The sequence below is a fragment of the Eretmochelys imbricata genome, chromosome 14 (assembly GCF_965152235.1).
Source record: "Eretmochelys imbricata isolate rEreImb1 chromosome 14, rEreImb1.hap1, whole genome shotgun sequence".
In the NCBI taxonomy this organism is placed as follows: Eukaryota; Metazoa; Chordata; order Testudines; family Cheloniidae; genus Eretmochelys; species Eretmochelys imbricata.
In genome coordinates, this window is record NC_135585.1 from 45721633 (window position 1) to 45749225 (window position 27593).

The 27593-nt window shown below is 57.1% G+C and overlaps 1 protein-coding gene across 2 annotated transcripts; it reads right to left on the minus strand.

Moving 5' to 3' along the window:
* Positions 1 to 1641: 1641 nt before the first annotated feature.
* LOC144275268 (E3 ubiquitin-protein ligase TRIM39-like) lies at positions 1642 to 27212 on the minus strand. 2 transcript variants are annotated; one of them, XM_077834465.1, is made up of 7 exons: positions 26974 to 27111; positions 26071 to 26725; positions 24984 to 25079; positions 21219 to 21449; positions 20705 to 20727; positions 20502 to 20605; positions 1642 to 3571 (listed from the first exon to the last, which is right to left on the minus strand). In XM_077834465.1, the coding sequence occupies exons 2-7, from the start codon at positions 26281 to 26283 to the stop codon at positions 3024 to 3026; spliced, it is 1215 nt and encodes a 404-aa protein (XP_077690591.1). In that variant the 5' UTR covers positions 26284 to 26725; positions 26974 to 27111; the 3' UTR covers positions 1642 to 3023. The 2 variants fall into 2 exon arrangements, with proteins under 2 accessions (XP_077690591.1, XP_077690590.1); XM_077834464.1 differs by lacking the exon at positions 26071 to 26725 and having other exon boundaries at positions 26779 to 27212.
* Positions 27213 to 27593: the final 381 nt, after the last annotated feature.

A 27593-nucleotide genomic window follows, 5' to 3' on the forward strand; every position in this document is an offset into this window, starting at 1 on the left:
CTTTAGGTGTCTACAGACCTTCTAAAATCTGCTCCTTAGTCTCTGTGCCACATTTGCGAAGTTATTTAGGCTCCTAAAGATGCAGAGTGGAGCCGAGTGGGACGTTCACACCTGCCTTGTAAGCCGATATATATATTTTTTAAATAATGTAAAAGTGGACTGGAAACAGGAAGCCTTTAACAGTTTCCCTCTATTCCACAATATCACTGTCATAAGAAATATGTATTTAACTAAGAATATCAACTTTATTCATACTCTTTTGAATAGAGAAACAACCCAGCACTCTTGGATCAGTCGCCCTCAAAAGCAAAGACTTTCTAAAATTAAAACAAAATGTCGCCCCTTCTTTTGCGACGTTCTTCAGGAAGCAGCAAACACTTTTCGTCGTTGTCCAGTGGGGGATGGGTCTGTCCCTTGCCCAGCCTGGGGCAGGAGTGGTAACTGCGGAGGGGGGGAGGCCAGGGTGTCACGACACTCACCCAAGCCCCAGCTGCTCAGGTCCAGGAACCCACTCGCCTCCCTTGTGGTGGGTGACAGAAGGCGCGGGGGGGGGGGCTGCAGTCACGTGTGCACCTCCTCCCCTGCTGCTGCCCCTCATCGTAGCATCACTGGGGGTGGGGGATGGGGCATCTCCTTGCCAAGCCTGGGGCAGGAGAGGTGACTGCGGCCGGGGGCACGAGTCCAACACAGACCCATGCCCCAGCTGCTCAGGTCCAGACTCCAGGAAGCCTCCTCGGAGTTGGAGTCGTCTCCCAGTAGGTGCCGGGGGGGGGCTGCCATCACATGTGCACCTCCTCCTCTCCCCCCTCCGCAGGTGCAGCAGCCACCTCAGCCTGCCGCCCGCGCCGGTCCCTGTGTTGTAGCCAGCAGTGGCCGGTGAGGGAGCAATGCGCGGAGCAGCTGGCGGGGCCGGGGGCGCTCCAGGGGAGGCCCATGGGGGCAGCAGGTGGGGCCGGGGCAGAGACCCCGCCCCAAACATTGGTGGACCCAGGCTCCCAGGCCCTGAATATTGCTGGAGCACGAGCACCATGGGCCCATATAACTCGCCGACCCTCGAAGGTGTAGTTATGCAAGTTCTCAGTTGCAGAAATTTGTCCTGTATTTATTTACTGCTGAAAAACACCAAAAGTTAGATTCTGACTGTGTGGAGACATCAACTGTTACAGAAACCACATTATAATGTTTACTTTGCTTCCTATAGATGGGATTATAATAAAAATGTCATAGGAAAGATCCAAATGAGAACTCTCGCCTGTGTTCTTGCACATAGGTTGTTAAAACTTGGGAATTGCTGAGAGCAGATTTAATCGGGCGATATCTAGTACCCCAGAAGCGATATCGGTATGTACTGAGAGCTACAGATGATTTTTCAAAATGGGTAGAAGAATTTCCACTTAGAACTATGAAAGCACATGAGGTGGAGAAGAAGACATGTGAAATGATATATTAACATGGCTGTCCAGAGCAGATACTGGCAGATCTAGGTTCGGAATTGAATAACGAGGTAACAGTTTACATTTGGTGTTATTTTCACTATATGGTCAAATACACAATCATGGCCGGGTGACACAGAGCTTCAGCAGACCATGCCATCAAGAAAGCAGCAGACTGAATAAAACCACAAATGAATCCATCACAAGATAATGTTAGGGTATTTATTTTCAAAGAATCAACGTACATTTAGGGCACTCTGCCATGGATGGCATACTGTGAATAAATATTCAAAACTGAATGATGACATTGAAAATGTTCATAACACATCACGTTTAAAACAAAAAGTGGTCCTAGCAATGCCATGTGATGTGCCTCCCCTCAGACACTGCTCAGCCAGCTCTTCCAGAAATTAGGTTCAATCGCTAACATCAAGGAATTGGACCAATCGGTCACTATTTTTACAGAGCATTCCAGAAGGTGGTGGACAGAACCCAGAGGAATTGTGATGAATTTCCTGGAGCAACTTTCTTTTCTTTGTACTCTAAACCTCACATGACAACAAAAATAGCACCCTTTCGACTGATTTATGGCCGAGAAGAAAGGTCTTCCAATAAAACGTCACCAAATTTCATGTTATGTGTCATTAAGTGCCAGCATCTTTACTACAATTAAGTTAATTTGTGATGATTGAGTAAAGGAATACAACCCCTTCTCTATTTCTTTATCAAACTGCATTTGTTGTGTCCTTAGAACCAAGAACATGGAAAGCCTGGCAGTACTCTGAAATCAACAGTGGACACTGACAGGACATTCCCTGCAAATAATATTTCTAAAGAAAAATAAACCACAAAGATGAGATTATAGAAGACGTTTTTGTATTTCACAGGGGTAGGCAACCTATGGCACGTGTGCCAAAGGCGGCATGCAAGCTGATTTTCAGTGGTACTCACACTGCCCGGGTCCTGGCCAAGGGCCGGGGGGGCTCTGCATTTTAATTTAATTGTAAATGAAGCTTCTTAAACATGTTAAAAACCTTATTTACTTTACATACAACAATAGTTTCGTTATATATTATTGACTTATAGAAAGAGACCTCCTAAAAACGTTAAAATGTATGACTGGCACGCAAAACCTTACATTAGAGTGACTAAATGAAGACTCGGCACACCACTTCTGAAAGGTTGCCGACCCCTGGTATCTAAGAATACAGCACTTGAGGTTGGGGACCATGTTTTGTGAGGAAAAGCAAGGACGGGTCAAATCTTGATTACCGATTATATGCAGCTAGAAAGTGAATTAATGCTGACAGAACTTCAAATAATATTATATAATCCTGTATGAGTGAATTTAAATATATTGCTTCATTAATTCTATCATTTTTAAGCTATTAATTTTCAAAGGGGTAGTGCAGGAGGTGGGTGTATGTGCCCTGCCTCCCAGAGAGAACCAGTCAAGACAATAAAGGGGGTGGGGGGGGGGAGAGAGAGCGAGAGAGCAGCTGCACATGTGTGTAGTTGTGATGTTTATGACACACGTACATTGTAACGGAACAACCCCGTCTGACAATTTAATATTTTATTTTGTGACTGTCAGGGACCGAGATTCCCCTCGACCGGGCAGAGGATCAGGGGAGCCGCGTTTTCACCCTCAGCATGGAGACCAGGATGGAAATAAGGGCGGAGCATCCCGAAGAAGGTGCCAGTGAACGTGAAGAGATGGGACCTGTCAGTCACATTGTAAAACGAGACCTTGCCCGCCCCATAGTCCAGGAAAATCCCCACCCGGCTGGGCCGGACGTTCACGGGGAGGGGGGTCGAGGGGGAGGTGAAGGCCTCGTATTTCCCGTCCTCCAGCCGCAGGACCCAGTATCCATCCTCAGGTGTGAGTGTGACCTCCCCCTTCCTGCGCACAGATTCCATGCAAACCCCCAGGTCCCACTCCGTCTTGTCTCCCACCCCCACCTCCCAGTAACACCTCCCGCCCGCGAACCACTCAGCGCCCAGGACACAGGCACAAGGATCAAATCTCTCAGGGTTGTCGGGCAGATCCTGGTGTCTGTCTCCATCTCTCACACATTTCTGATCCTCAGACAGGACGAGGTGGGGATTTGCCGTGTCTGGATCCAGAGTCATGTCCACTGGGGAGAGAATCACAGAGTCAGGGCCGGGGGCAGCGGCTGGTCACTGGGATCGAAGCGAAATTAACCTGCGTCCCTGTTAATCACTGGTTGTGGGGGGTGTTGCTTAAGGGGAGTCAGGGCCCCTTTGTCTGTGAGGAGACAATGGGGGGAAAGGGCAGGAGGAGTGGGGGAGGGGTGGGAAGGTGTCAGTGGGGGAGAGGGGAGGGGAGGGGGTGATGCTGGGAGAGGAAAGGAGAGGGGCAGGTGACAGGAGCAGAGGGGGGAGGGGTAGAGTGGAGGGGCAGGTTACAGGAGTAGAGGGGGAGCCGTAGAGGGGTGGGGCAGACACAAGGGCAATGAGGGGACAAGGGAAGGGACAGGCACCATAAGAAGAGAGGGGGGCGAAGGGCAGGATCCTGGGGGCTGCAGGGGATGGGGGGAGGGGTGGGCTCCATGGGAGAAGAAGGGGATGGACCCCAGGGGGCTGCGGGGGGCAAGGGAAGGGGCAGGCACCAGGGGGCAGAGGGGTGTGAGGGAATGGGGGAGCTCCAATGGGGAAGGGGAAATCAAGGGGAGGGTGAGCTGCCAGGGGGTGAGATGATGAGCAGTGGGGAGGTGGAACCATGGGGGGTAGCGAATGGGCAGGCACTGGTGCCGGGGGGCAGAATGGGGGGTGAGGGAACAGGTGAGCCAAAGGGGGCAGAGAGAGGGGTGTGGAGAAGGGCAGGATCTAGGGGGGCAGAGGATTGTGAAGGGAGATGTGGGCACCAGGGGGGCAGAGGGAGGATGAAGGGAGGGGTGGGACCCAGAGATTAGGAGAGGGGGAGGTGAGGGGCAGGCCAGTGCTGAGGTGAGGGGAAGGGCAGAGACCAGGAGTTCAAAGGGGGGCAAGGGAAGGGACTTGCACCAGGCGGGCAGAGGGGGCAAAGGAAATGGCAGGCACCAGGGAGGCAGATGGGGCAAGGGTAGAGCTGGGACTTGGGGCAGAGGAGGAGCTGGCATCAGGGGACTAGAGGGGTGCAGGTGTCATGGAGCCAGAGGGCGAGGGGAGGGGCAGAGGTGAGAAATAAAGAGAAGGTGGCATGGATGATGGTGGCAGAGGGGCGAGAGGAGAGTGGGGTCAGTGGATAGAGAGTGGTGAGAGGGTAGGCACCAGGGAGGAAGGGGACAAGGGGAGGGTCAGTTGTTGGGGGGGCAGGGGGAAGGAGGGAAGGGTGCGGGGGGTAAGGGAAAGGGTAGGTGCCAGGAGGATTGAGGGGGTTGAACAGAAGGGCAGACATAGGGAGGGCAGAGGAGGGGAGGGACAAGCACCAGGGGACAGAGAGGGGCGAGGAGAGAGGCAGGGGCAGGTGGGTAGAGGGAGGTGTTAGGAGATGGCATTGGGGAGAGGCAGGTGCCAGGGGGTCAGAGTGGGGTTAGAGGAGGGGTGGGCACAGGGGGATGAGGGAAGGGGTGCGTGACAGGGGTCAGAGAGAGTGGGGAGAGAGGCAGGTGCCAGGAGGGCTGAGGGGAGTTAGAAGGGCAGAAGCCAGGACAGCAGAAGAGGGTGAGGGGTGGGACGACCATCAGGGGGCAGAGGGGGTGAGGGAAGTGGCAGGCACCAGGGAAGCAGATGGGAGTGAGGGATGGGGTGGGAGACATGGCAGCAGAGGAGGGAAAAGGGAGAGGTGGATGCCAGGACATAGCAGGGCTGTGAGGTGATGGGTGGGCTCCAGGGTGCAGAGGATGTTTGGGGGAGAGGGGAAGGTGCCAGGAGGGAGGGGGGGAAGAAGGGGGGTTTCTGGTGGGGCAGAGGTGGGTGGAAGGCAGGGGCACATGCCAGGGAGGCAAAGTGGGGGACAGAGCGGCCTGGGGAAGCGGAAAGTGGGTGGGAAGAAGGGGAGGGGCGAGGAGGAGGGGTCAGAATAGACGCAGGGTCCAGGTGGGCACAGGGGTGAGAAAAGGGTAAAGGAGGGGCAGGAGCCAGAGGGGTGAGGGAGAGGCAGGCCCCAGGGAATCTCTCTTGCTTTGGGGTCATGTGTGGTTGGTTTCTCGCTAAGAGCAGGTTGGTGCTGGCCCCACACACACTGGGGGTGCAGCCCTGCCCCAAGGGGCACAGCTGGGACTCTCCATGCTGGCGGGCCCCATGGGCACCACCTTCCAGCCAGGCAAACCCCACAGCCAGCCCCTCCCCTCTCCTGCCCGAGCCCATCCGCCATGGGGCAGTGCTCTGGGTTGGGCTCACTGGGGCGGCCATGCAGTGGAGGATTCTGGGGCGGGGGGTAAATACGTACTAATAGGCTGTTGCTAATGAGGCCAGGGCAGTGGGGGGGACGGGGGCATTTCCCCACTTACTGCCCCCTCCCTCTGGGGGAAGCTGCACCAGGCGTCAGTCCCAGTTCACATCTGCACAGCAAGTCTGCCCTGGGGGTTTGCACCGGTGCAAGGAAACCTCGGCAGACATGGCCTGTGACACTGGTGTGCCAGGGGCCGTAACCCTTCCCATCACTGGGGTTATGGATCAATAATTACAGGGGGACTGGAGCAGGGGAGCTGGACTCTGTGTCTCCCAGGTCAGGGCCCGACACCCTGGGCTGCAGAGTCAGTCTCACTCCCACGTTCTGGCCAGTTCCCAGAGCAGTGTTTAGACACAGGGGGACGTCATCAGACCCCCAGAGCCCAGCAGTTCAAGCCCTCGTGGCGTCCCACGGGGGGATGGAACCGGGGGCTCCCCGCTGAGGGCCCAGCCACGGGGCTAAAGGCTGGAAGGGAAGCGGCGACACCTTTCTGTTAATCGTCAGCAAAGTCGACATGGATTCGCGAATAGTTTCTGTCAACCCGAAATATAATTTTGCAGCAAATAAACTATTTGCTCCCAAAATTACACCCAGCTCCATTTCAAACGTGTCCCAGCAACTGAGGAGCCCAAATCCCAGTGACTTGCAGTGAGTGACTGTCAACATCCCCAGACACGCACAGTTACGGGCAGGTCAGACTCAGGACATCAGCTGTGAAACACTCCAGAGCTGCTATTTAATTTGACCTGGGTAAAAAAATTCCCCGAGCCCCTGATCTCGCCCCCAAAATCAGGCTGAAAATGGAGACCCCCACAAATCAGCCTGAACTCTGCCCAGAGCGAGTGTCCCATGGGCGATGCTGGTGGCACAGACCCTCTGCAGCTGCACCTGGGCATCTCCCAGAGCAGACAATGGTCACAGAGACCGTCCCAGAGCCCCAGGGGCCCTGGTGTCTCCATCTAACGACTGCGCCAGCCACCCCCCTCGCTCTCATTAACCAGCCCTGGATCAGACACGCTGGGAACTTTCAGACCCAGACTCTGGACACACTCTGGGTTCATGTACACAGCCCGCGGCAGCGAGTCTCTGAACGGGGTGGACAGATTCAGGCTTGTGGGGCTCCCTCTTTGGCACTAAAAATAGCTGCCTAGACGTTCACACTCAGGCTGGAGCTCAGGCTCTGAAGCCCAGCGTGGAGTCAGGACTGCCCCTCACAGCGCAAGCGGGCAGATTGTCTGTGTCCACGTCCCCTTCACCCCATTCCTGGGACAGGGAACAGCAGCCCCAGGGACCCTCCCTTCACCCCCAGGGCAGGGGAGCGAGAGCCCTTGGCCTCCTGGGCAGTGGGGCCTCCCAGCACCGATTCCTGGGTCAGTGAGAAAGTGTCTCCACCTGGAGAGCTCTGTGCACCCGGCAAATACACAGATGTGCCCGTGGATCAGGATCCGGGATGGTCCTCTCCCCAGGAGTGATGGAAACTCCCTAAAAATAGAGGAGCCACCAGAGCCTGTACCATGGCCCCGCCCTCCCATGTGGGTCCTTCTCCGGGAGCTCCTTCTTAAGACCCCGCCCCCGCACCGCCCATTCTCCCCAAGACTCCACCCCCCACACCGCCTCTTCCCCCCAACACTCTGCCCCCAAGGTCACTCCTCTCTGCCCCCTCCCGCCCCCCATCGCTAGCCCTTACAGCCGGTAAAAAGTGGGAGACCTAGCCCTCCTATCAGTAAAAGTGATGGGGCCATGGTCTCCTGGCCCCTCTCTTCCAGTGCCGTTTATTCACCCCCCCAACCCCGGGAGGAGCGGTGGCCTTGGGGCAGTGTCAGTGAGTGTCAGTGAGTTCAGTGCTGGGGGTACAAGTGGGGTTTACACCCCTCTTGCTGGAGCTCTGGGTATCGAGGGTACGAGGGTGTCACAGCAGCCATGTGAGCCCCGCACTCTCCTGCCAACATGGCTCAGCCCTGACACCTGCTGGAGCCTCTCCCTGGGGAGGAACCGTCCCTGCAGCCCCTTCAGGCCTTGGCCTCCCTGTGGAGGTGGCCGGTCAGGCTGCCGTTGACGAGAATTACGACATGAGCTCCTGTTCACTGGGAGCCGGACTCTGAGCCTGGGCTGAGATCGGTGACTGGGGAGTGAAAGGCCCCAGCTCCCTCACTGCCCCCCTGAGCCAGCCCAGCGCCCCCAGCCATTTAGTACGATAACAGCAATGCTCACACCTGGTGACACCCCCAGTGCCCGCAGCGGCCAGGGCGAGGGCCTGTCCAAGGAACAATGGGTGCAAGCTGCAGCAAGGGAGACTGAGGCTGGAGATGAGGAAACACTTTCTATGTCTCAGGGCAGTGAAGCTCTGGACCTGGTCCAAGGGAGGCTGCGGGATCCCCGTCACTGGAGGTTTGTGAGAACAGATTGGACAAACCCCTGCCAGCGATGGTCTAGGCCCTGCCCCAGCACCAGAGGCTGGGCTAGGTGACCTCTCGAGGTCCCTTCCAGCCCTGCAGTGCCATGAGTCTAGGTTACAGCTGTTTCTGGGGCGTGGTGTGTGGCACGTGGCAGAGTTAACACTGTTAGTGACCATAGCAGCTCAGCGTCCCTGCCAGGGGCCTGGGCTGGCATGTGGCTGCCTGTACCCAGCTCAGCAGGGTGTTACTGGGCCTCGTGGACAGGACCTAGGGTTGATACCTGTCCCCAAGGTTGCCAGGCGTCCGTCCTTCACCTCCATCCCCAGCCTCACCCCAGAGCCCGCACCCCTCCCTCACTCTGAACCCCTCGGCCCCAGCCCGGAGCCCCTTTCTGCAACCCAAACCCCTCATCCCTGGCCCCACCCCAGAGTCCGCACCGCCAGCCAGAGCCCTCATCCCCCTCCCACACCCCAAACCCCTGCCCCAGCCCGGTGAAAGTGAGTGAGGATGGGGGAGAGTGAGCGAGGGAGGGAGGGGGGATGGAGGGAGCGAGAGTGAGGCCCCGGAGAGGGGGAAGGGCAGAGCCTCAGGGCCAGGGCAGGGAAGGGGTGTTTGGTTTTGTGAGATTAGAAAGTTGGCAACCCGACTTGTCCAGGTTTTCTCAGGATTGTCCCTTTGTCCATGTCACTCTCCTGGGAAATCTGTGAGTCTGCCCAGGACGTGACAAGTCCCAGGTGTGTCAATGGCTGTAATGGGGGAGCTGCGGGGTGACCGTGCCTACGCAAAGGGAGCTCTGGGTCCAGAGTGCCTGGAGCTGCAGAGACGGGGCAGCTCGGAGCAGTGAGTGAGATCGGGAGCTCAGGGCCAGCAGGGCCCAGTCACCCCTGTGCAGGTACCAGCCGCGGGGGCCACTGCCGGGGGCAGCGGGGTAGATCTGGCGCCATGTCCTGCTCGGTGAGGTTGGTACTTGGGGCAGTCCAGGAGCTGGAGCCTGTGGTGGCTGGTGCCCTCTCCCGGGATTCGGATGGGGAGACGGTGCCCGGGTGAGGGGACAGGTGATGTCCATGAAGCAGGCAGATTTCCTGTTTTGTTGGACCTCAAAGGTGGCAACCCTAACAGGACCCCCAGTGGTGTTTGTGTAAATGCCCTGGATGCCCCCCTCCCTCCCAGCTCTGTGTGGTAGGATACCCCGGAGTGCATGGACCCTGGGCCAGTGGGGCTGCAATGTGTGTGCATGGCCCCTGGGCTCTCTGATCCCTGCTGGAGCGGCCCCGACTCCCCCAGCAGGCTCCAGGGCACACACAGGATCAGGCAGCAGGCTGGGAGCAAACACACACACAGCTCAGCCCCGGCTGTGAGGCAGAAAAGCTGCCACGTGGGCACAATTGGTTGTAACTGGGTCAGGGGAGTGTCACAGGCTGGTTATAAAAACCTGTCTGGCCTGGCAGTGGGGACAGGGCCTTCCTCCCCCCAAATCCAGGGGGACACTGAACAGCTCCTGTCTGGGCATGTTCGGGGAGAAGGAAATTGTGGGGGAAAGGGCAGGAGGAGCGGGGGAGGGGTGGGAAGGTGTCAGTGGGGGCGGGGGAGGGGACAGGCTGATGCTGGGAGAGGACAGGGGAGGGGCATATGACAAGAGTAGAGGTTGGAGGGGCAGAGGGGAGGGGCAGGCACAAGGGCACTGGGGGGGTAAGAGGAGCGGGCACCAGGAGGACAGAGGGGGGTGAAGGGAGGGGCAGGTTCCCAGGGGCTGCACGGGGTGAGGGGACATGTGGGCACCAGGGCAGAAGAAGGGGATGGACCCCAGGGGGCACAGGCAAGCAAGGGAAGGGGCGGGCACCAGGGGGCAGAGGGATGTGAGGGAATAGGGGGCTCCATTGGGGCAGGGGGAATCAAGGGGAGGGACTGATGCCAGGGGGTGGGGGGGATGAGGAGTGGGGCAGGTTCCAGGACCATGGTGGGGAGGGAATGGGCAGGCACCAGGGGGACGGAGCGATGCAGGAGCCTGGGGGCAGAGGGTCTGGCTAGGGCAGGGACAGTCAGCAGTGGGTGGAGGAGGGCAAGAGGAGGGGCAGGTGCCATGGGGCTATGGGGGGAGGGTGAGCAGAGGAGCATGTGCCAGGGGAAAAAATGGGATGATGGAAGGGGCAGGCACTGGGGGGGGCTAAGGGGGAAGGGGAGGGACATGCATCAGGGCGTAGAGAGGCAGGACTGGTGCCAAGGGAAAGAGAAAGATGAGGGGAGGGCTGAGCACCAGGGGTCCAAAAGGTGGGATAGAGAAGGGGCGGGCGGCACTGGGGGATGGGGGGGGAAGGGAAGGGGCTTGCACCAGGGGACACAAGCTGTGAACAGAGGGGCAGGCGCTAGGGAGGCAGAGGGGGAGTAGAAGGAGGGGCTGGCACCAGGGGAAAAGGAGGGGGTGGGAGAAGGCGCAGGTGACAAGGGGACAAAGAGGGGTGAGGGGTAGGACAGGTTTCAGAGGGACATGCAGGGGCAAGCGGTGGGGCAGACCCCAGGGGGCAGCAGTGGAGCGAGGGAAAGGGCAGTCATAAAGGGGGAGAGGGGCATGAGGGGTGGGTGACAGGAAGACAGAGGTGGGAGGAGGTAAGGGGTAGTCACCAGGAGGGATGGGGGGGATGAGCAGAGGGGTAGATACAAGGAATGGAGAGAGGAGAGGAGCGGGCACTGGGGGGCAGAAAGTGGGGTGTGGAAAAGGGCACGCCCTATGGGCAGAGGGGTGTGGAGATGTGGGCATGAGGGGGGAAGAGAAATGGGGAGGGGAGGGGCAGACACCAGAGGGCCCAAAGGCGGGCAGGGGAAGGGGTTTGCACCAGGCAGGCAGAGGGGGCAAAGGAAGGGGCAGGCACCCTGGAGGCAGATGGTAGTGTAAGCAGAGTCAGAATGAGCTTCACCCTGACATCTGGTGGTGAGGTGTGGCAAGTTGTGGAAAAGAACTTCAGGGGCTGATCTCATTTGCATAGGCACACCCACCCCGCCTAGAATGAGGCCACAGCTGCCCAAATGGTCACTTTGGATGCTGTGGGATCCCCAGTGTCTCTGTTATTGGGGCAGGAAGAATAAATTATTATTACCCTGATTATGGGAATCAAGGACAGTGGAACTGTACTTGGCCTTTTGTTGTGATGGAGGGACTCGCCATCAACTAAGTAGTACTCACTAGGCAAGGGACATGGGTTCCAAAACTCTGTGAATTGAGAGAGGCTGGGAACAGGTATTAATACTTGGTGTTTTGGGTTTCCCTAGTGAGGGCCATACATGCTAATTGTACTTCCTTCTCTTTCCACTGTGGAATATCAGAGCGACTTTTGATTTTATTAGGAGTCTAGTTACAGGCAGCTGAGCTGAATTCACTTTGGGCTAATGGTGTACTAGCACTGAGGCCCCCCTGCTACAAGCTGAAATCACAAAAGAGCTAAACTTACTAAGTGCTGACATCACTGAGTGTTGTGTTAAATAGTGGGGGAGCCTGAAAATATACGGTGGAGCAGCGTGCTGGACAGCGAGCAGAGCGGCTGGTCGAGCAGAGCAATTTGCAGGACGGCGAGCGGACTGTGGGGTAGTCAGCTTCAGGTCATGTAAGGTGCCCCTTACCTCTTCTCTCCCCCCCTCGCCCCCACAGGCACATTTTTACCCAGACTGGGGAGTAAAACTCTGCAGATAAACTTTTGGACTCTGGGGCTGCCCTGACCAGGGACAGAGACTTTTGGGTCATTAGACTTTTGGGACTTTTGGTGACTTTGGGTTGCTGGACTCAAGAACCAAAGGGAAAGAGGCATGCCCCAATTTGGGGTGGGTTTTTTGCTCATGGGTTGTGTTAGGAATCCTGTTGGTGGTGTTTCCCCAACATAATGCCACATTGTTTCTCTCTGTTATTAAAAGGCTTTTTGTTACACTCAGACTCTGTGCTTGCGAGAGGGGAAGTATTGCCTCTTGGAGGCGCCCAGCGGGGGTAGTATGTATTTGTCCCAGGTCACGGGGTGGGGGCTCGAGCCGGTTTTGCATTGTGTTATTGGAGTGGAACCCCTAGATACTGAACCCGGCCCTTGTTGCTGCCAACTCTGACAGGCAGAAGGGTTACATTTTCAATGGTAGATATGGGCCTCAGGGGGGCAGAGGAGGAGTGAACAGAGGGGCTGACACCAGGGGACTAGAGGGGGGTGAGGGGTGCTGGTTTTAGGGAGGCAGAGAGTGAGGGAAAGGAAGGGGGAAGAACTAAGGGGAAGGTGGCAGGGGAGGGGGTGCAAGGGAAGGGGCAGGCAACAGGGGGTGGGGGCGAGGGAAGTGGCTTGTACTGAGGGGAGAAGTGGGGGCCAGGGAGGGAGAAGGAAGGGGCAGGAACCGGGGGCAGAGACAAATGCTGGGGGGTTGGGGGACAGTGGTGGGGCATGGGATGGGGAAGGCACCAGGGGCTAATGGGCAGGGCGTTGAGGGAAGGTGTGGTCATCCGTGGGTAGGAGGGCAAGGGAAGGGGTGGGTGCAGGGAGACTAGAGGGGTACAAGGGGAGGGGTGAAAGCCAGGGGGCACAGGAGGGAGAGCAGATGGGCAAGCAGCAATGGAACAGTGGTGAGGCATGGAATGGGGCAGGCACCAGGGTCAACCAGGGGCAAGAGGCGGTATTGGGGGCAGAGGGGGGCAAGGGAAGAGGTGGGCGCCAGAGGGGAAGGGGCAGGTGCCAGGGGACAGAAGTGGGTAAAGGAAGGGGGCAGACAAAAAGGAGGGAAGGGGGTGGGGAGGAGTGGGTGCCAGGAGATGGGGAGTGAAAGGAGGGGTGGTCACGAGAAAGGCAGAGGGTGGGGCAAGTCATGGGTCATGGGGGAAGAGGGGCGTGAGGAGAGTGGAGTCAGGGGGCAGAGGGAGTGAGGGGGGTGGGCATCAGGGAGGAAGGGGGCAAGAGGAGGGGCAGGTACCGGGGGGCAGGGTGAATGAGGGAAGGGGTCGGCACCAGGAGGGTGCAGGGGGGGAAGGGAAAGGGCAGGTGCCAGGGGGTTGAGGGGGTTGAGCAGAAGGGCAGACACAGGGAGGGCAGAGGAGGGAGGGATAGGCACCAGGAGGTAGAGAGGGGGGCGATGGGAGGGGTGTGCACGAGGGGCCAGAGAGGGGCGAGGAGAGAGGCAGGGCAGGTGCGTAGAGGGAGGTGTTAGGAGAGGGGATCGAGGAGGGGCAGGATCCGGAAAGTGAGAGTGGGGCTAGAGGAGGGGTGGGCACAGGGGGACGAGGGAAGGGAAGGGTGCCAGGGGTCAGAGAGGGTTGGGAGAGGGACGGGTAACAGGCGGGGATGAGGGGTTGAGAAGGGCAGGAGCCAAGACAGCAGAGGAGGGTGATGGGTGGGGGGGCATGAAAGGGCAGAGGGGGTGAGAGCAGAGACAGGCACCAAGGGTGTGGGGGGGGGGCGAGAGGATGGGGGGAGAAATAGCTGCAGAGGGGGAAAGGGGAGAGGTTCATTCCAGGAGGTAGCAGGGGGGTGAAGTGATGGGTGGGCTCCAGGGTGCAAAGGCTGTTTCGAGGAGAGGGGCAGGTGACAGGATGGCAGGGGGAGAAGGGAGGGGTGAGTTCCAGGGGGGCAGAGGTGGATGGAGGGCAGGGGCACATGCCAGGGAGGCAAAGTGGGGGCAGAGGGGCAGGGGCCCAGGGGAGAAGAAAGGGGGTGAGAAGAAGGGGAGGGGTGAGGATAGAGGCAGGGGCCAGGTGGGCACAGGGGTAAGGGAGGAGCAGGGGCCAGGTGGGCACAGGGGCATGAGGAGATTGGCAGGTGCCAAGGGACAGAGGTGGGTGGAGGGCAGGGGCACATGCCAGGGAGACAAAGGTGGGGAGAGGGGCAGGGTCCCAGGGGCGAAGCAGGAGTTTGGGGTGGGGGTGAGGGTGAGGGGACAGGATAGAGGCAGGGGTCAGGTGGGCACAGGAATTGAGGGAAGAGTAAGGGAGGGGCAGGTGCCAGGGGGATAGAGGGAGGTGAAGGGGGCAGGCCCCAGGGAATCTCTGTTGCTTTGGGGCCGTGTGTGGCTGGTTTGTTGCTAACAGCAGGTTGGTGCCATCCCCACACACGCTGGGGGTGCAGCCCTGACCCACAGGACGCAGCTGGGACTCTCCATGCTAGGGCACGGGCAGGGTGTCTGGGCTTGCTGGAAGGGGGCAGGGTAGTGGGAGATAGGAGTTGAGGGGTGCTGGGGGGATTAGGGGCCATTGCTAATGAGGCTGGGGCAGTGGGGAGGGGAGGGGGCATTTCCCCACTTGCTGCCCACTCCATCTGGGAGAAGCTGCACCAGGGGCCAGGCCCAGTTCACACCCGTGCAGCGCATCTGCACTCGGGGTTTGCAATGGGGCACCGACATGGCTGAGACACTGCTGTGCCAGGGGCCAGAACCCCACCCCTCACTGGGGTTATTGATCAGTATTTACAGGGTCACTAGACCAGGGGAGCTGGAGTCTGGGCTGCCAGGTGTAGCCCGACCCACTGGGCTGCAGAGTCAGTCTCACTCCCACGCTTTGGCCCATGCCCATGGCAGTGTTTAGACACAGGGGGGCGTCTTCAGCAGGAGAGATTGTGGGAGCCCCACATCAGACACCCAGAGCCCAGCAGTTCCAGCCCTAACCTGGATTCCCACATTCCAATTCCTGCCCCACATCCCACGGTCGGATGGAACCGGGGGCTCCCCGCTGAGGGCCCAGCCACAGAGCTAAAGACTGGAAGGGAAGCGGTGGCACCTTTCTCTGTTCATTGAAACTATTCAGCAAACTCGACATGGATTCAGGAATAGTTTGTCAACCCAAAATATAATTTTTCAGTAAATAAACTATTTGCCCCCCAAATTACACCCAGCTCTATTTCAAACGTGTCCCAGAAACTTAGGAGCCCAAATCCCAGTGACTTGCAGTGAGTGACTGTCAACATCACCAGAAACGCACAGGTACAGCCAGGCCAGGCTCAGGACATCAGCTATGAAACACTCCAGAGCTGCTGTTAAATTTGCCCTTGGTAGAAACATTTCCCCACGGGCTCCCATAGCTCTTTTACTGAAGGCTGCGGGGAAAAAGATACGGCCAGTAGTAATTAGTGACACTAACAAGGAGCTAGTCTGAATGAAAGAGACCTTGGAAGAGAATAGCTGCAGAGTTATGTGAATTCAGGGGACATCTTTACCTGGTAGTCGTGGACTATTTTTCCAGGTATGTAGAAAGAGTGTACTTGAAAGACATAACAGACCAGAGTGTTATAGAGCAACTGAAGTGCACTTTTGGGCATTTCAGGGTTCCAAAAGAACTTGTGACAGAGCATGGAACATAATTCACTGACGTAGAATTTAATTTATCCAAACAAAATATGATCTTCCTCATATTACGAGAAGCCCATATTATTGATAAGCGAATGGAGAGGCTGCGAGAGCTGCACAGACAGTGAAGAATATCCTTCAGCAGGAAGATCCATTCTTTGCTCTACTGAGTTATAGATCAACCCCAATAGCAGCTACTGGATATAGTGCAGCACAACTCCTGATGGGAAGACGACTCAGAACTACCCTCCCAACTTTGGAAAAGAATCTACCTCCAAAGTTGTCAGACATGGAAAGAGTAGTCAAATTGAATAAAAAGGCAAAAAGAGCTTGCAAACACTTTTACAACAGACATCACTCAGAAAACTACCAGGCCTAGAACCATGACCATGTTTGTGTCAAACTGGATGGAGAAAAAGAATGGAATATTCCAGGTGTTGTAAAGAAAAAGAATTCAACACCCAGGTTGTATGTGATCAAGACCAAGAGAGGAGAGTTCAACAGAAACTGTCAACATCTACAATTTGTTCCTCAGAAAGAACAATCAACTGAGCAAACTCTGCAGATGATGGATGCAGGAAAAGAAGATGACTCAAGGATTCCAGACTGACCACAGTCAGTCATTGGAACTAATGGACAGCCAGCTGACAAAGCTGTTACCTGTTCGGGTTGTGTAATTAAAAGACCAGTACCATTCAGAGACACCTAACAGACTGATCTTAAATCCCTATGTGACTAGTTGGCAGCTAAATAATTAATGAGCCTGAAAAAGGGTTACCGGGGCTCAGCCGAAGGAATCCTAGGGACAGGAAGCTGCTGAGAAGAGGAGCTCCCAGGAGAGCTCACCAGAGCAAGGAGCCTGGAAGGGGTGCTTCCAGAGCAGTGGTCCCCAAACTGTGGGTCGTGCCCCCCTAGAGGGTGTGGAGGAACATTTGGGGGCATGGCAGGGCATGGACCAGCCCCCATGGGTGGCGGGAAGGGAACGCCAACCAGCCTTACTCTGTCCCCACCTCCACTCTGGCCCCACCCTAAGCCCCAGCTGCAGCTCCGGCCCCAGCCTCAGCCACCGACTCCTGGCCCTGCTCCAGGCTGCGACCCAAGCTGCAGCTCCAACTCCAACCGTGGTTCCACTCCCGGCCAAAGCCCCCAGCTCCTGGCCCCAACTGCAGCCCCAGTTTCAGCTCAGGCTGCACCAGCGGCTTCGCTCCTAGCTGAAGCCTGCGGCTCCCGGTCCTAACAGTGGGTCCACTTCCAGACACGGCCCCCAGGTCCTAGTCCCAGTTGCAGCCCTGTTCCTGGCCCAGCTCCCGACCGCAGCTCCTGGGGTGGGGGCACAAACCAGGTAAGGGAGGGTGTCATAAATATAAAGGGAAGGGTAAACCCCTTTAAAATCCCTCCTGGCCAGAAAAAAAAAATCCTTTCACCTGTAAAGGGTTAAGAAGCTAAAGGTAACCTCACTGGCACCTGACCAAAATGATCAATGAGGAGACAAGATACTTTCAGAAGCTGGGAGGAGGGAGAGAAACAAAGGGTCTGTGTGTCTGTCTATATGCTGTTTCTGCCGGGGATAGACCAGGAATGGAGTCTTAGAACTTTTAGTAAGTAATCTAGCTCGGTACGTGTTAGATTATGATTTCTTTAAATGGCTGAGAAAAGAACTGTGCTGAATAGAATAACTATTTCTGTCTGTGTATCTTTTTTGTAACTTAAGGTTTTGCCTAGAGGGGTTCTCTATGTTTTGAATCTAATTACCCTGTAAGGTATCTACCATCCTGATTTTACAGAGGTGATTTCTATTTACTTCTATTTCTATTAAAAGTCTTCTTGTACGAAAACTGAATGCTTTTTCATTGTTCTCAGATCCAAGGGTTTGGGTCTGTAGTCACCTAGGCAAATTGGTGAGGCTTTTTACCAAACCTTGTCCAGAAAGTGGGGTGCAAAGTTTTGGGAAGTATTTTGGGGGGAAAGACGTGTCCAAACAGCCCAGTAACCAGTATTTGTTTGGTGATGGTAGCGGCCAATCCAAGGACAAAGGGTGGAATATTTTGTACCTTGGGGAAGTTTTGATCTAAGCTGGTAAAGAGACGCTTAGGAGGTTTTTCATGCAGGTCCCCACATCTGTACCCTAGCGTTCAGAGTGGGGAAGGAACCTTGACAGAGGGCATAACCAAAAACGTTTGGGAACCACTGTCCTAGACAGAGGAGCTCCCCTAACGGGGAGGCGCTGCCAGAGATGACAGCAGCAGCTGTAGAAGGACAGAGCCCTGGAGAGCTGCCCCCGGCTGGAGAAAGTGGATGCAGAGAATAAAGGCACAGTCTGAAATGACCCCAGCTCCGGGAAGGAGGGCTGGAGTCATGTGATTCCACAAGGGAAACTAATCCAAGCCCAGCTCTGGGAAGGAGGACTGAGGACTCCTGACTTGAAGACAGTGAGGAGCTGGAGGCTGGAGCAGAGTGAAGGAAAAGATTTTATTTTGGGGTTTACTTGGACTCAGAGCAGGCCCCAGGAGCGGATATTTCTCTCAGATCTTTTTGACTGTAAGACAAATTTAAGGAGTGCTGAAGATGGTAAACTGAGGCAAGATGCTTGCCAAGACACACTGAAACAGCTGAGGGTGATACCTGAGGGCGCGTCCCCATGATGAGTCTACAAAACTGGAAGCCATTTAACAGAACTGCTGCCCCTTCCCCATGCAGACAGCGCCTCGCTATCTTCAGTCTGTCTGGGTGGGCCCCTCACCCCAGGGTCTGACCCCAACAGATCCTGCATCACAGAGTGGGAACCTGGAGAGAACACAGCACAGGGTTTTGGGCCACCCACCTGGCATCCAGTGTCCCTGTCCCAGCTCCCAGGCTGCTCCTGCTCCCCCACAGCCTCCTGCTCCCCCCGACCTCAGGCTGCCTCTGCCCTGTCCTGTTCCCTGGGCAGTGACCCAGGGCCCAGCATGGAGCCATCTGGGTCACTACAATACTGTCTGCCACACCCAGAAGACAGGCACAGAGTGGGCTCAGGGAGTGGCTGGCCTCACAATGGGACGCCTGTGTCCCCACCTCCAATGTTTGCTGCTGCCCTTGCTGGGCCTTGTCTGCACTCAGACCAGGAGCCCTGTGGGGCTGGCAGCCCCTTGTTCTTTCTCTACAGTGTCTGGCTCACTCGTGGGCGCTATATCAATAACAACACTTACTGCCCAGCCCCTAAGGTCTGCATGCAGCGCGGGGCCTTCCCCATTCCACACGGGGACCCTGGGGTGCAGGGAGCCCTGGTTACTCTGCCCCACACATTCACCCAGCGACTCCCTCGGCTGCCGGACCCGGGTCCCTGGGGTCAGAGCGCGGGCAGTCGAGTGGCACTGTCCGGCCGGGGCTGCTGCGGGGGTGGCAGGAAAGGGTTAATCCCAGCGCGGTGGCGCTTTGCTGCCCGGCCCTGGCTGGTCTCTGCCCTCTGGGGGCAGCACAGGGCGCGTGTCTCTGAGCAGGTCCCTGCCCACTCGCCCGGCCACTTGCCCAGACCCAGAGAACCCAGGTGCCGGGGGAGGAGCAGCCCCAGCAGCGCCGCATTGGCCCTGGCACGGGCTGAGCCTGCGAGCGCAGCACCAGAGGCCGCGGCGGGGGGGGGCTCAGCCATTGAGAGCAGCAGGGTCCCCCCCCACCCGCAGGGGAGGGGTCAGCGCTGGGACAACAGGCCGGGCTGGGCCAGGGGCTGGGAGCTCTGGCAGCCAGCGCGGGGCCGGCACCAAGGGCCCTGCTGGAGACCCTGGGCCTGGCCAGCCGGGAGCAGCCAGCGAGTGACTCAGGGCCTGGGGCCCTGCCCAGGACGGGGTTTCCGGGGGGTGACAGGAGGCTCCCCAGGGGCTGAGGATCCCCTAGAAGGAGGCACGGAGGTGACTGGCTCAGGATCCCCACAGGCTCAGGGGCCAGGGCTGTGGAATGGCCCAGAGCCCAGCCGTGTTCAGGGTCCGGTGGGCACAGACTGGGCTGGGCTGGGGGCAGCGAGGGGGCAGGGGAGTAGGGATGTGCTGGCTCCAGCCAGCCACAGAGAGGAAGCTGCTTCCCCCACAGCCTGGGGTTCCTGCTCCCCGGAGCCCTGAGATCCTGGCCCTGCAGCCGGCACCCACTGCGCAGCCTCCATCGGCCGGGACAGACACACCCAGCTTGGCCCCTTCGACTGCCCCCTGCTGGGGGTGGGGGGTGGGAAGAGAGGAGCGGAGGGGATAGGATGAAAGGGCCAGTTCAACTTTCAGAGACCGAGCTCACTGAACCTTCCCACTCTCCCTCTCCTCGGCCTTAGTTTCTTATCTGTCCCTCCTCGCCGTCAGGTTTGTGCCTTTCTACCCGGTCTCCGCGCTGGGGTTGTGGGGAGGGGTTTGGATGGGGGCAGCTCACGCTCAGACGTTGTGACAGGGTCACATTCTTGTGAGTGAATCTCACTCAATGAGCAGCAAACCACTGACCCAGCCTCACACTGGGCTGTGCTCAGAGCAGACGAGGGGCCCGTAGGATTCAGCTTGTTACCCAGTAACACACGGCCCAGGTCAGACTGCAGCAGCCAGACCGGCCCCTCCTCCAGCTCAGAAAGCTCGGCCAGCCTTGGCTAAAGGGGGCTGGGGCAGTGCTGAGCGGTGGCCACACAACGCAGCCCTCACCTGTCCCAGGAGAGAGGCACAGACACAACATCCGTTACCAGTCTGTGCAGCTCCCAGCACAGTGGGCCCAGTCCAGGCCTCACAGTACCTGGCTCAGGGACACCCATAAACGCAGCCACGGAGGGGTCAGGATGTCACAGTAATGGGGCCTGGTCAGACACCTGAGCAAGTACCAGCAGGTGGCTGTAAGTAGCAGGCAAACTGCCCAGCAATGAGCACATCAGCCTCCAGCTCTCACACAGCTACAAGCCTGTCAGCTGGGTGCAAGCGTGTCCTGGGGTCCCAGGCTCTGTCCAGATCCCCAGTCACAATACAGCTGAATGTCCCAGTACACGCCACTCACCTCCAAATCTCTTCAGCGCTTCCCTCATGTCAAGGGAAATTTTATATACGTTCTTCAGGTCAGTAGAAACAGCTTCTGGTTCCTGGAGTTTCACATTCTCGCTCCTATGAAGATAACGTCCCATCATCACTCAGCTGCTCTGTACACACGTCATCCCAGAACCACCACCAAGAATATAAGAGCAATGAACATAGGAAACACACCTGCTCAATGTGCTTGTCACATCCTGAAAGGAAAAAGAGAATCAATGTCCTGTATTAACACAATGTGCATAGAACTGAGTGAGTTTCACTCTGGGCATCAAACTTTCTTGTAGAAAATAGATCAACCCTCCCAGGCTTCACTGTTTTGAACACTTGTTTCATACATATAGGGGAGACAGGAATTTAGCTCAAGGGTTCTCCCTTCTAGGGACACAATACACCAGTATCTGTGTTTATTGACTGTTGGGTCCAATGTTCTGGGGTCAGAGCAGGGATGGGTTTAGCTCAGTATCATTTTTGTATTATCCATTTAATCTCCCATGGCCTCACTGGGTCTCCATGAGGAGAATTCCCCTGTATCATGAACTGCGATATTTGGGAACTGATGGAGCCCTTAGCCTCATGTTCTGTTTGTCAGTAAACCACAGAACACATTGACTCTAATTGTTGGAATCCAGACCCATGGAGCTGAGTTATAATTCTGGATGGGTGGAGAATTTTGATGCCATCTCACCTTCAGCAGCTCCGCAACCGGTTGTTGACATTTCTCCTCTATCTCTGTGATCAGCTGCTGCAGAGAGGAGCTTTGCCGGGAGAGTTTGGTGACATTTTCCTGCAGTCTCTGCAGAGTCTCCCTCTCCTCCTCCTTCAGGCTCCGCAGAAGCAGCTGCTCCTCCTCTCTCAGCAGTGTGTGCAGTTTGTTAAATTCACCTGCAATCATCTCTCTCTTATTCTTCACTTTCCCCTTGAGACAGAAAAATAGGAAAGGCACAGAGAAAACGTGAGCCAGACGTTGTATTACATGGACTGGGCCTCTGTCCATGAAACAGGGGATATTAGATCAGTATCAGTTTTTAAGGGTATTTACTTAATATGGCCAGTTCCATAGTGGGGTTGTCTACGGTGCTTTGTAAAGACACAGTATGTTATTGCAGGTGGCAAGGGATGGATACAGTGGAGTGGGGAGAAATCGAGGGGACAGTAAAGATTTACAGGGGGCTGCACAGGGCATCTGTGGAGGGATTTGGGTGCCAAGTGCTGGGCACTCAGACACCCGGGGGAGCCGTCACAGCAGGATGTGGGTGATGCTCCTTCTTTGACAATCAGCTCCCAGGGCTGCAACATTCAGGACTTAGGGCTGGTGCTAATAGTTCTTTGGGTGCCATCCTGGGGCTCACATGGCAGTTGGGCGCCCAGGATATTGTCAGGGCTGGCTTTGGCCTCACCCAGCCTTGCCGAGTGCCCCATGCCCAGTGCCCCTGGGATCGCAGCCTTTAGGAAGCCCTCCAGGCTCACAGAGCAGCGGGTTGCTGATGCCAGCTGTGTCCCCACCTGCTCTCTGAAAGGAGCCGTGGGAACGATGCTGAGCCGGTGATGATCCTGGTAGGGGGACGGGCTGGCTGCTCTGCACTGGCCTCTCTAGCTCCCCTGCAACTCAGCCTAGAGGTGCTGGGTGACCCTGGGGTGAGCCTGCCCCCCAGTGTGACTCGGGCTACAGTGATGTTGGGAAAAGTCCCTCTTCCTCTCCCTGAGATGCCAAAAGGGCCAGGGGCTTCAGCAGCTTCCCCAGCCCCTGTCCCCAGAGCCCTCCTCCCTGAAACCCCAGTGTGTGAGCCCCCAGCCCTTCCCCCCACCAGTCTGTGCCCTGTGCTGACCCCCGTCCCGTTCCCTGTGCAGGGCTCTAACCCGTCTGTCTGTCCGGCTCACCTGTGTGCTGGGGGAGGGGCCGTGCCCAGTGTAGAGGCAGCTGCTTGAGCGCTGTAACGTCCACCTCCTACCTCTGCCCCGGCTGACCCGAGCCCCCAGCGCAGCCCTCCAGCACCCCTGGGCCCATCTGCCAATGGGCTTTGGACACCGACCGATCCCCCAGACTAACCCCCACCCCACCCTTGGGAGCGCGGCAGCCACAGGGCACTCAGACAACTCGGGTACAGCCCTGACAAGCCTCGGCTCCCTCCGGAGCCCCTGTGGGCACCTGCCCGAGGCTTTGTGCATCTGGCCTGGACCCTGCAAAGGGCCGTGGGCCTGCAGCCTCCTTCCCCTCCCGCCCCCTGGGAGCTGTTGAGTTACAGCTAATTCGAGTGGCGCAGCATTACCATATCCCCTAACATCTCCCCCCATCAGACACGGACAGTGCATCCTTCATGAGGGCCTGTCACCTCCCGGGCCCTGCTCCCGCCCATGGGAATACTCCCCACCTGGCTCAAGCCCATGACGGCCCCTCTCAGAGCAGGACTGGCCGCCCCTGCTGGGCCTCATCTCACAGTCACTGGGGCTGCAGTTACTCTGCACTGAGTGACACTGATCATTGGGCTGTGACCTCTGGTCTTGCTGGATGTAACTCGCTCTCACTGGGCGATAATCAAGGGTTTCAGAACCACCCCAGTGACTGTCCCAAGGTGCAGCTGTCTCCATGGTGCCAGCTGGGAACTTTGCCGGACACATTCAAGATGGCTGTTAATTGTTATGCACCTAAATCCCTATTGTCTGAGGAACTGAGCACCAACTGCTTCCGGTGCGGGCAATGGGAGCTGCTGCGGTTCTGTCCTCTGGAAACCAGCCCACTTCCGCCGGGATCTAAACACGGCTTCAGATGCAGAACCAGGGGCACCCAGCTCTGAGCATTTCAGCTCTTGTAAATGGCCATTTTCATCTGAATAGTGGAACACCGGCTTCTCCTCTCCTCCCTGCTGCTGGCGTCTTCCTCATGCCCCCCACGCGCTCTGCAGGGATTTCACTGGAAAAGGCAGGCAAACCAGAACAGACATTTTGTCCCATGGGTTCATCACCTGCTACAGACAAGCACAGGTAAAGTCACAGTAACAGTAGCAGGTGCCTGGGATGAAGTGGCCACGTGATGGCAAGACAGGCTGTGAGGTGGCCGAGCGCTGCCTGGCTTTACACTGACCTGCCCCTGGCTCTGCTCACTCAGGGGGTGTCCACACTGCAGTGAAGGTCTGACAGCACCATGTGTAGACACACCCCAGCTAGCTTTGATCGAGCGAGCTCGGGTACTGGTAGCTATGAAGCCGCAGCAGCACGGGCTGTTCACACCCACCCAGACCCCTGCGTGTCACTCAGGGACTAGCCTGCAGCTAGCTGCTGGGGCCATGTAGACGCCCCTGGGGGCAGATTTTCCACAGAGCTCCACACCCGCCACTGGGTTTGATGTTCAGAAGAGCTCAGCTCCCAGCATGCCCCCAGCCCAGCCAGCTGAGCGAATCTGAACCTCACCCATGGGGGCAAATCCTCCTCCCAGCTCCCAGCTCCAGTGTCTGGCCCAGGCACTGGGCAGATTCATTGCAGGGAGTGTGGGTGCAGGGAGAGAAGGAACAATCTGTTTCCTCCAGGCTGCAGAGAAGCTGCAGAGCTTTGTCAAGGAGGCCACTGAAAACAGATGGCTGGAGCAGCCGACACACCCTCCCCATCTGCAGGAGGGAAACAGGATCCATGGAATAGTGAAAACACTGCACCCAGTATGGAGAATTTGCCCCCTCAGAGATCTCAGGGGTGGGTCTGCACCACTGTACAAGGGCCAGGAACTGCCCCTCCTCCTCCGCCTACAGGAGCTGCTGCGCTGAGATCCCCACCAGAGACACAGCCTGATGCTGCCAGCACCCTGGATGGCAGGTACCACAGGCCAGGGGAGGCTGAGTCTCCCCAAACAGGATGCAGCGCCCCTCCCTTTGGAGGCAGGCTGCAGACCTGCCGCCTGTGGAGTCCTGCCTGCGCTCCGCCCGGAGCCCTCGCTCCCGCTCTTCCCCCGAACCCCGCAGCACCCATTGCTTGCTGCCTGTCAGCTGTGTGGGGGGCTCCGCCCCTTGCTCCTCTCCGCCCCTCCCCTGTCACTCGCCCTTAAGGCAGGAGGGGGCAGAAAGGAGCAAGTAGCAGGTGAGGGGGCCTTGCAGGAGGGGATGGGGGAGAGGAGCAAGCTGCAACAGTGAATCGTGAGCTGGGAGCCTCTGGGAAGGGAGCTGAGCGGGAGCAGGGCATGGGGCAGAGCAGGAGTGGAACCTGGGTGGGGCCATGGGGAAAGGAGGCCAAATGGGTCTGGAGCAGTGGGCAGGGTAATGATCCAGGCACTGGGGAATTTCCAGCACTCACGCCAGGGCTCCCCAGACGCTGGAGGCATGCACCTCCCATGGCCAGCACCAAGCCTGTGCCACGGAGCAAACAACCAGAGCAGGTTCATAACCTCATCCTGGAGCTTTATGGCCCTGTCATTCCTGGGAACGCTGCAGGCAGAAGGGCTCAGGGTGGAATAAACCCGGACACCCACCTGCCACTCTGTGGTTTTCTCCTCCTCTTCAGAGGTCAGAGCCAGGGCCTCTTCCAGCTTCTTCCTCAGAGGGCCCAGGGCTCCCTGGAGTTTCACCTGCAAGGGCATCGTGTGCAATAAACAGCCAGTAGTCTGCCTGTCCGATGGGTGGACAGTACTATCCATATTGGCATTTCATACAGGAGCAGTAAAATACCCTGGAAGCGAGCAGCTGACTCGGCTCTGCCGGCCCCAAAGGCCTCATGGGAGCCAAGACGCCAGTCTCAGAGCGGGGGCTCTGCTTCGTGCAGACACTCAGGACTTCTCAAGTCCTGTGTTTTAGCTGAAGTTTCCCATCCCTGAGCACAGGCCAGAGGCGAAGCAGCTGGGAAGGTTCTGAACGATCCCTCCTGCCAGTGCGAGTGAAGAGGCTGGGACAGCACCTTGCTCCACTGTACCCCAGACCCAGGCCAGGAACAAGACCCCACTGTGCTCTCGTCTGTCCAGGCGCCCATGTGGCCTCCCACGGGCAGCAGCTGAGCACCTGAGCCAGTGCAGTCCCGTTAACTGTACAAGGTGAAGCTGTGATGTGGCTGGAGGTCAGTGAGGAACAGGGAACACACTCGGTCTGGGGAAATGGGCCACCCATAATTATAACAGCTCCAGAGCTGTAATAACCCAGGGCTCTCTTCCCCTTTGACAGCGTGTGATTCATTCACACAGCACAGCAACATGCTCCTGCCCCGTCAGCCCCGCTCTGTGCAACACCCCTGGCACCCCCCCAGAGTCCCCTCCTGAGCCCCCCACCAGAGATCTCCCCATTTCACTCTCTCTCTTTTCTCTGAGCCCTCGAGTTCTCTCCTCCTCCCTGACAAGGGCCCAGGCTGCAGCTGCTGCTGAGAGCTCCTGGGGTGCTGTTCAGCTGACACCCCTGGGGTGCTGCTGCAGGGAAGCAGCGAGGGAGAGAGCCAACAGGGGCTAGTGAGAGACAGGAGGCAGAAAAGCAGCCTTTGCATCCAGCAAAACAGCTTCATAAATGAGCAGGGATCAGAACTGGGGCTGGGGGCAGGGGGGGGGGGGTGGCTGGATTCTTTGAAACTCCACCCACAAAAGAAGCTCCACCCATGTGAGTCACCAAAAGGAGACACCACGATCTGTTCACAGTAGATGGTGCAATGTTCAGAACAGGATGGAGTGGCTGATGGGCTCCAAGGGGCTTCTGGGGCCTGGCTCCCCTCATGGGGCTCGAATATACCCCTGGGGTCTGCTGGACTCTCTGGGCCGGGTCCTCCTTTACTGGGGGGAACAGAAGAGGTGGCATCTCCCAAACATCACCCGCTTATGGCACCAGAAGGAGGCGTCACTGGCAATAAATGGTGCCGAGCTGCAATTCTCCCTCTCCGCTCTCACAGGGGAACAAAATAATTAACAGTGTTGATATTTAAGTGATCAGTTCTCCAGTCTGAAGGTAACACACTCACATAGACTGGCTGCAGCTCTTGTGATTTAAATCTCACTGATGGTTAACACTGTCCGTTGTGTAAAAAGTCCCCTTCTTTCAGCAGTGGAAGCTGGGTTTGAAAAGCATTCAGAATCTCAGAGAAAAGTTTCCCACAGCAGATATCTTTTAAGACTTGATATTCTGATTCTGCTGCCACACTGCCAGATCATTCATTTTGTTTCAGCATCTCCCATACAATGAAGGCTTTACAGAGCTGAGTGATGCGTCACACCTGTGACAGGCAACTTCCAGTGAAATCAGCCTGTAATGAAAATCCAAAGTTATTACCCATTAAACTTGACAGCAATTCCCTACCTTGTACTCCTGGGCAGCCTCCTCTATGGGAACCACCGTGTGAGCTCTGTGAGCCCGGGACAGATGGCAAACCACACAGATGGGGGTTTGATCCTCTTCACAGAACAGCTTCAGAGTCTCCTGGTGTTCCCCACACACCCCACCCCCTCCTGCTCCCTTCGCTGCCCGGAAACTCAGCCGCTTGGCGATTTCTACCATGTTTCCCAGCTGCCGGTTGGGCCTGAGGTTTCTCTGTTGCGCAGTTTCTCTGCACTGAGGGCAGGAGGTGTCTGTACTGGATCCCTCCCAGTACTGGCTGACGCAGACGTGGCAGAAATTGTGCCCACACTCCAGAGTGACAGGGTCTGTGAAATACTCCAGACAGATGGGACATGTCGCTTCCTCCTGGAGACTTTCTGCAGGGTTGTCTGCAGCCATGGCTCCCTCCAGGCAGTGGAACAGGGGTAGTTTCACTTTCCTGAGCTCAGAAATATGCCCCGCCTCCAGCAGCAGCAGCTGGGTGTTTCCCTTCCTGGAACTGACTCAGGCTGTTTGCTGAGCTGGAGCCAGATCATTGGGAACATTCCAGCCTTGGAAGCTTTGGTGAGAAATGTCCCCAAAAGGCTCCGATCCTGCAATCAGCCCCCTCTGCCGGTGTCTGTGTGTGTGTGTGTGTGGGGGGGGGACACTGGGGCTTCACATGGACATCAGCATCCCCCTGTCCTGGTAAGCTCACAGAACTGCGTGTCTAAGGAGTGATATTTAGGCTTGGCAGAATTCATTTGGTTTAATATGTTTCAGAGTAACAGCCGTGTTAGTCTGTATTCGCAAAAAGA

Bases quoted from the DNA above. Each gene is read 5' to 3' on its own strand.
- LOC144275268 (XM_077834464.1), bottom strand. From the start codon at position 27,195: ATGGCTGCAGACAACCCTGCAGAAAGTCTCCAGGAGGAAGCGACATGT. The intron at 21,450-24,983 runs GTGGGTGTCCGG...TTCTGTCTCAAG, and splicing joins AGAAAACCACAGAGTGGCAG to GGGAAAGTGAAGAATAAGAG. The intron at 20,606-20,704 runs GTGTGTTTCCTA...TTATCTTCATAG, and splicing joins GTGACAAGCACATTGAGCAG to GAGCGAGAATGTGAAACTCC.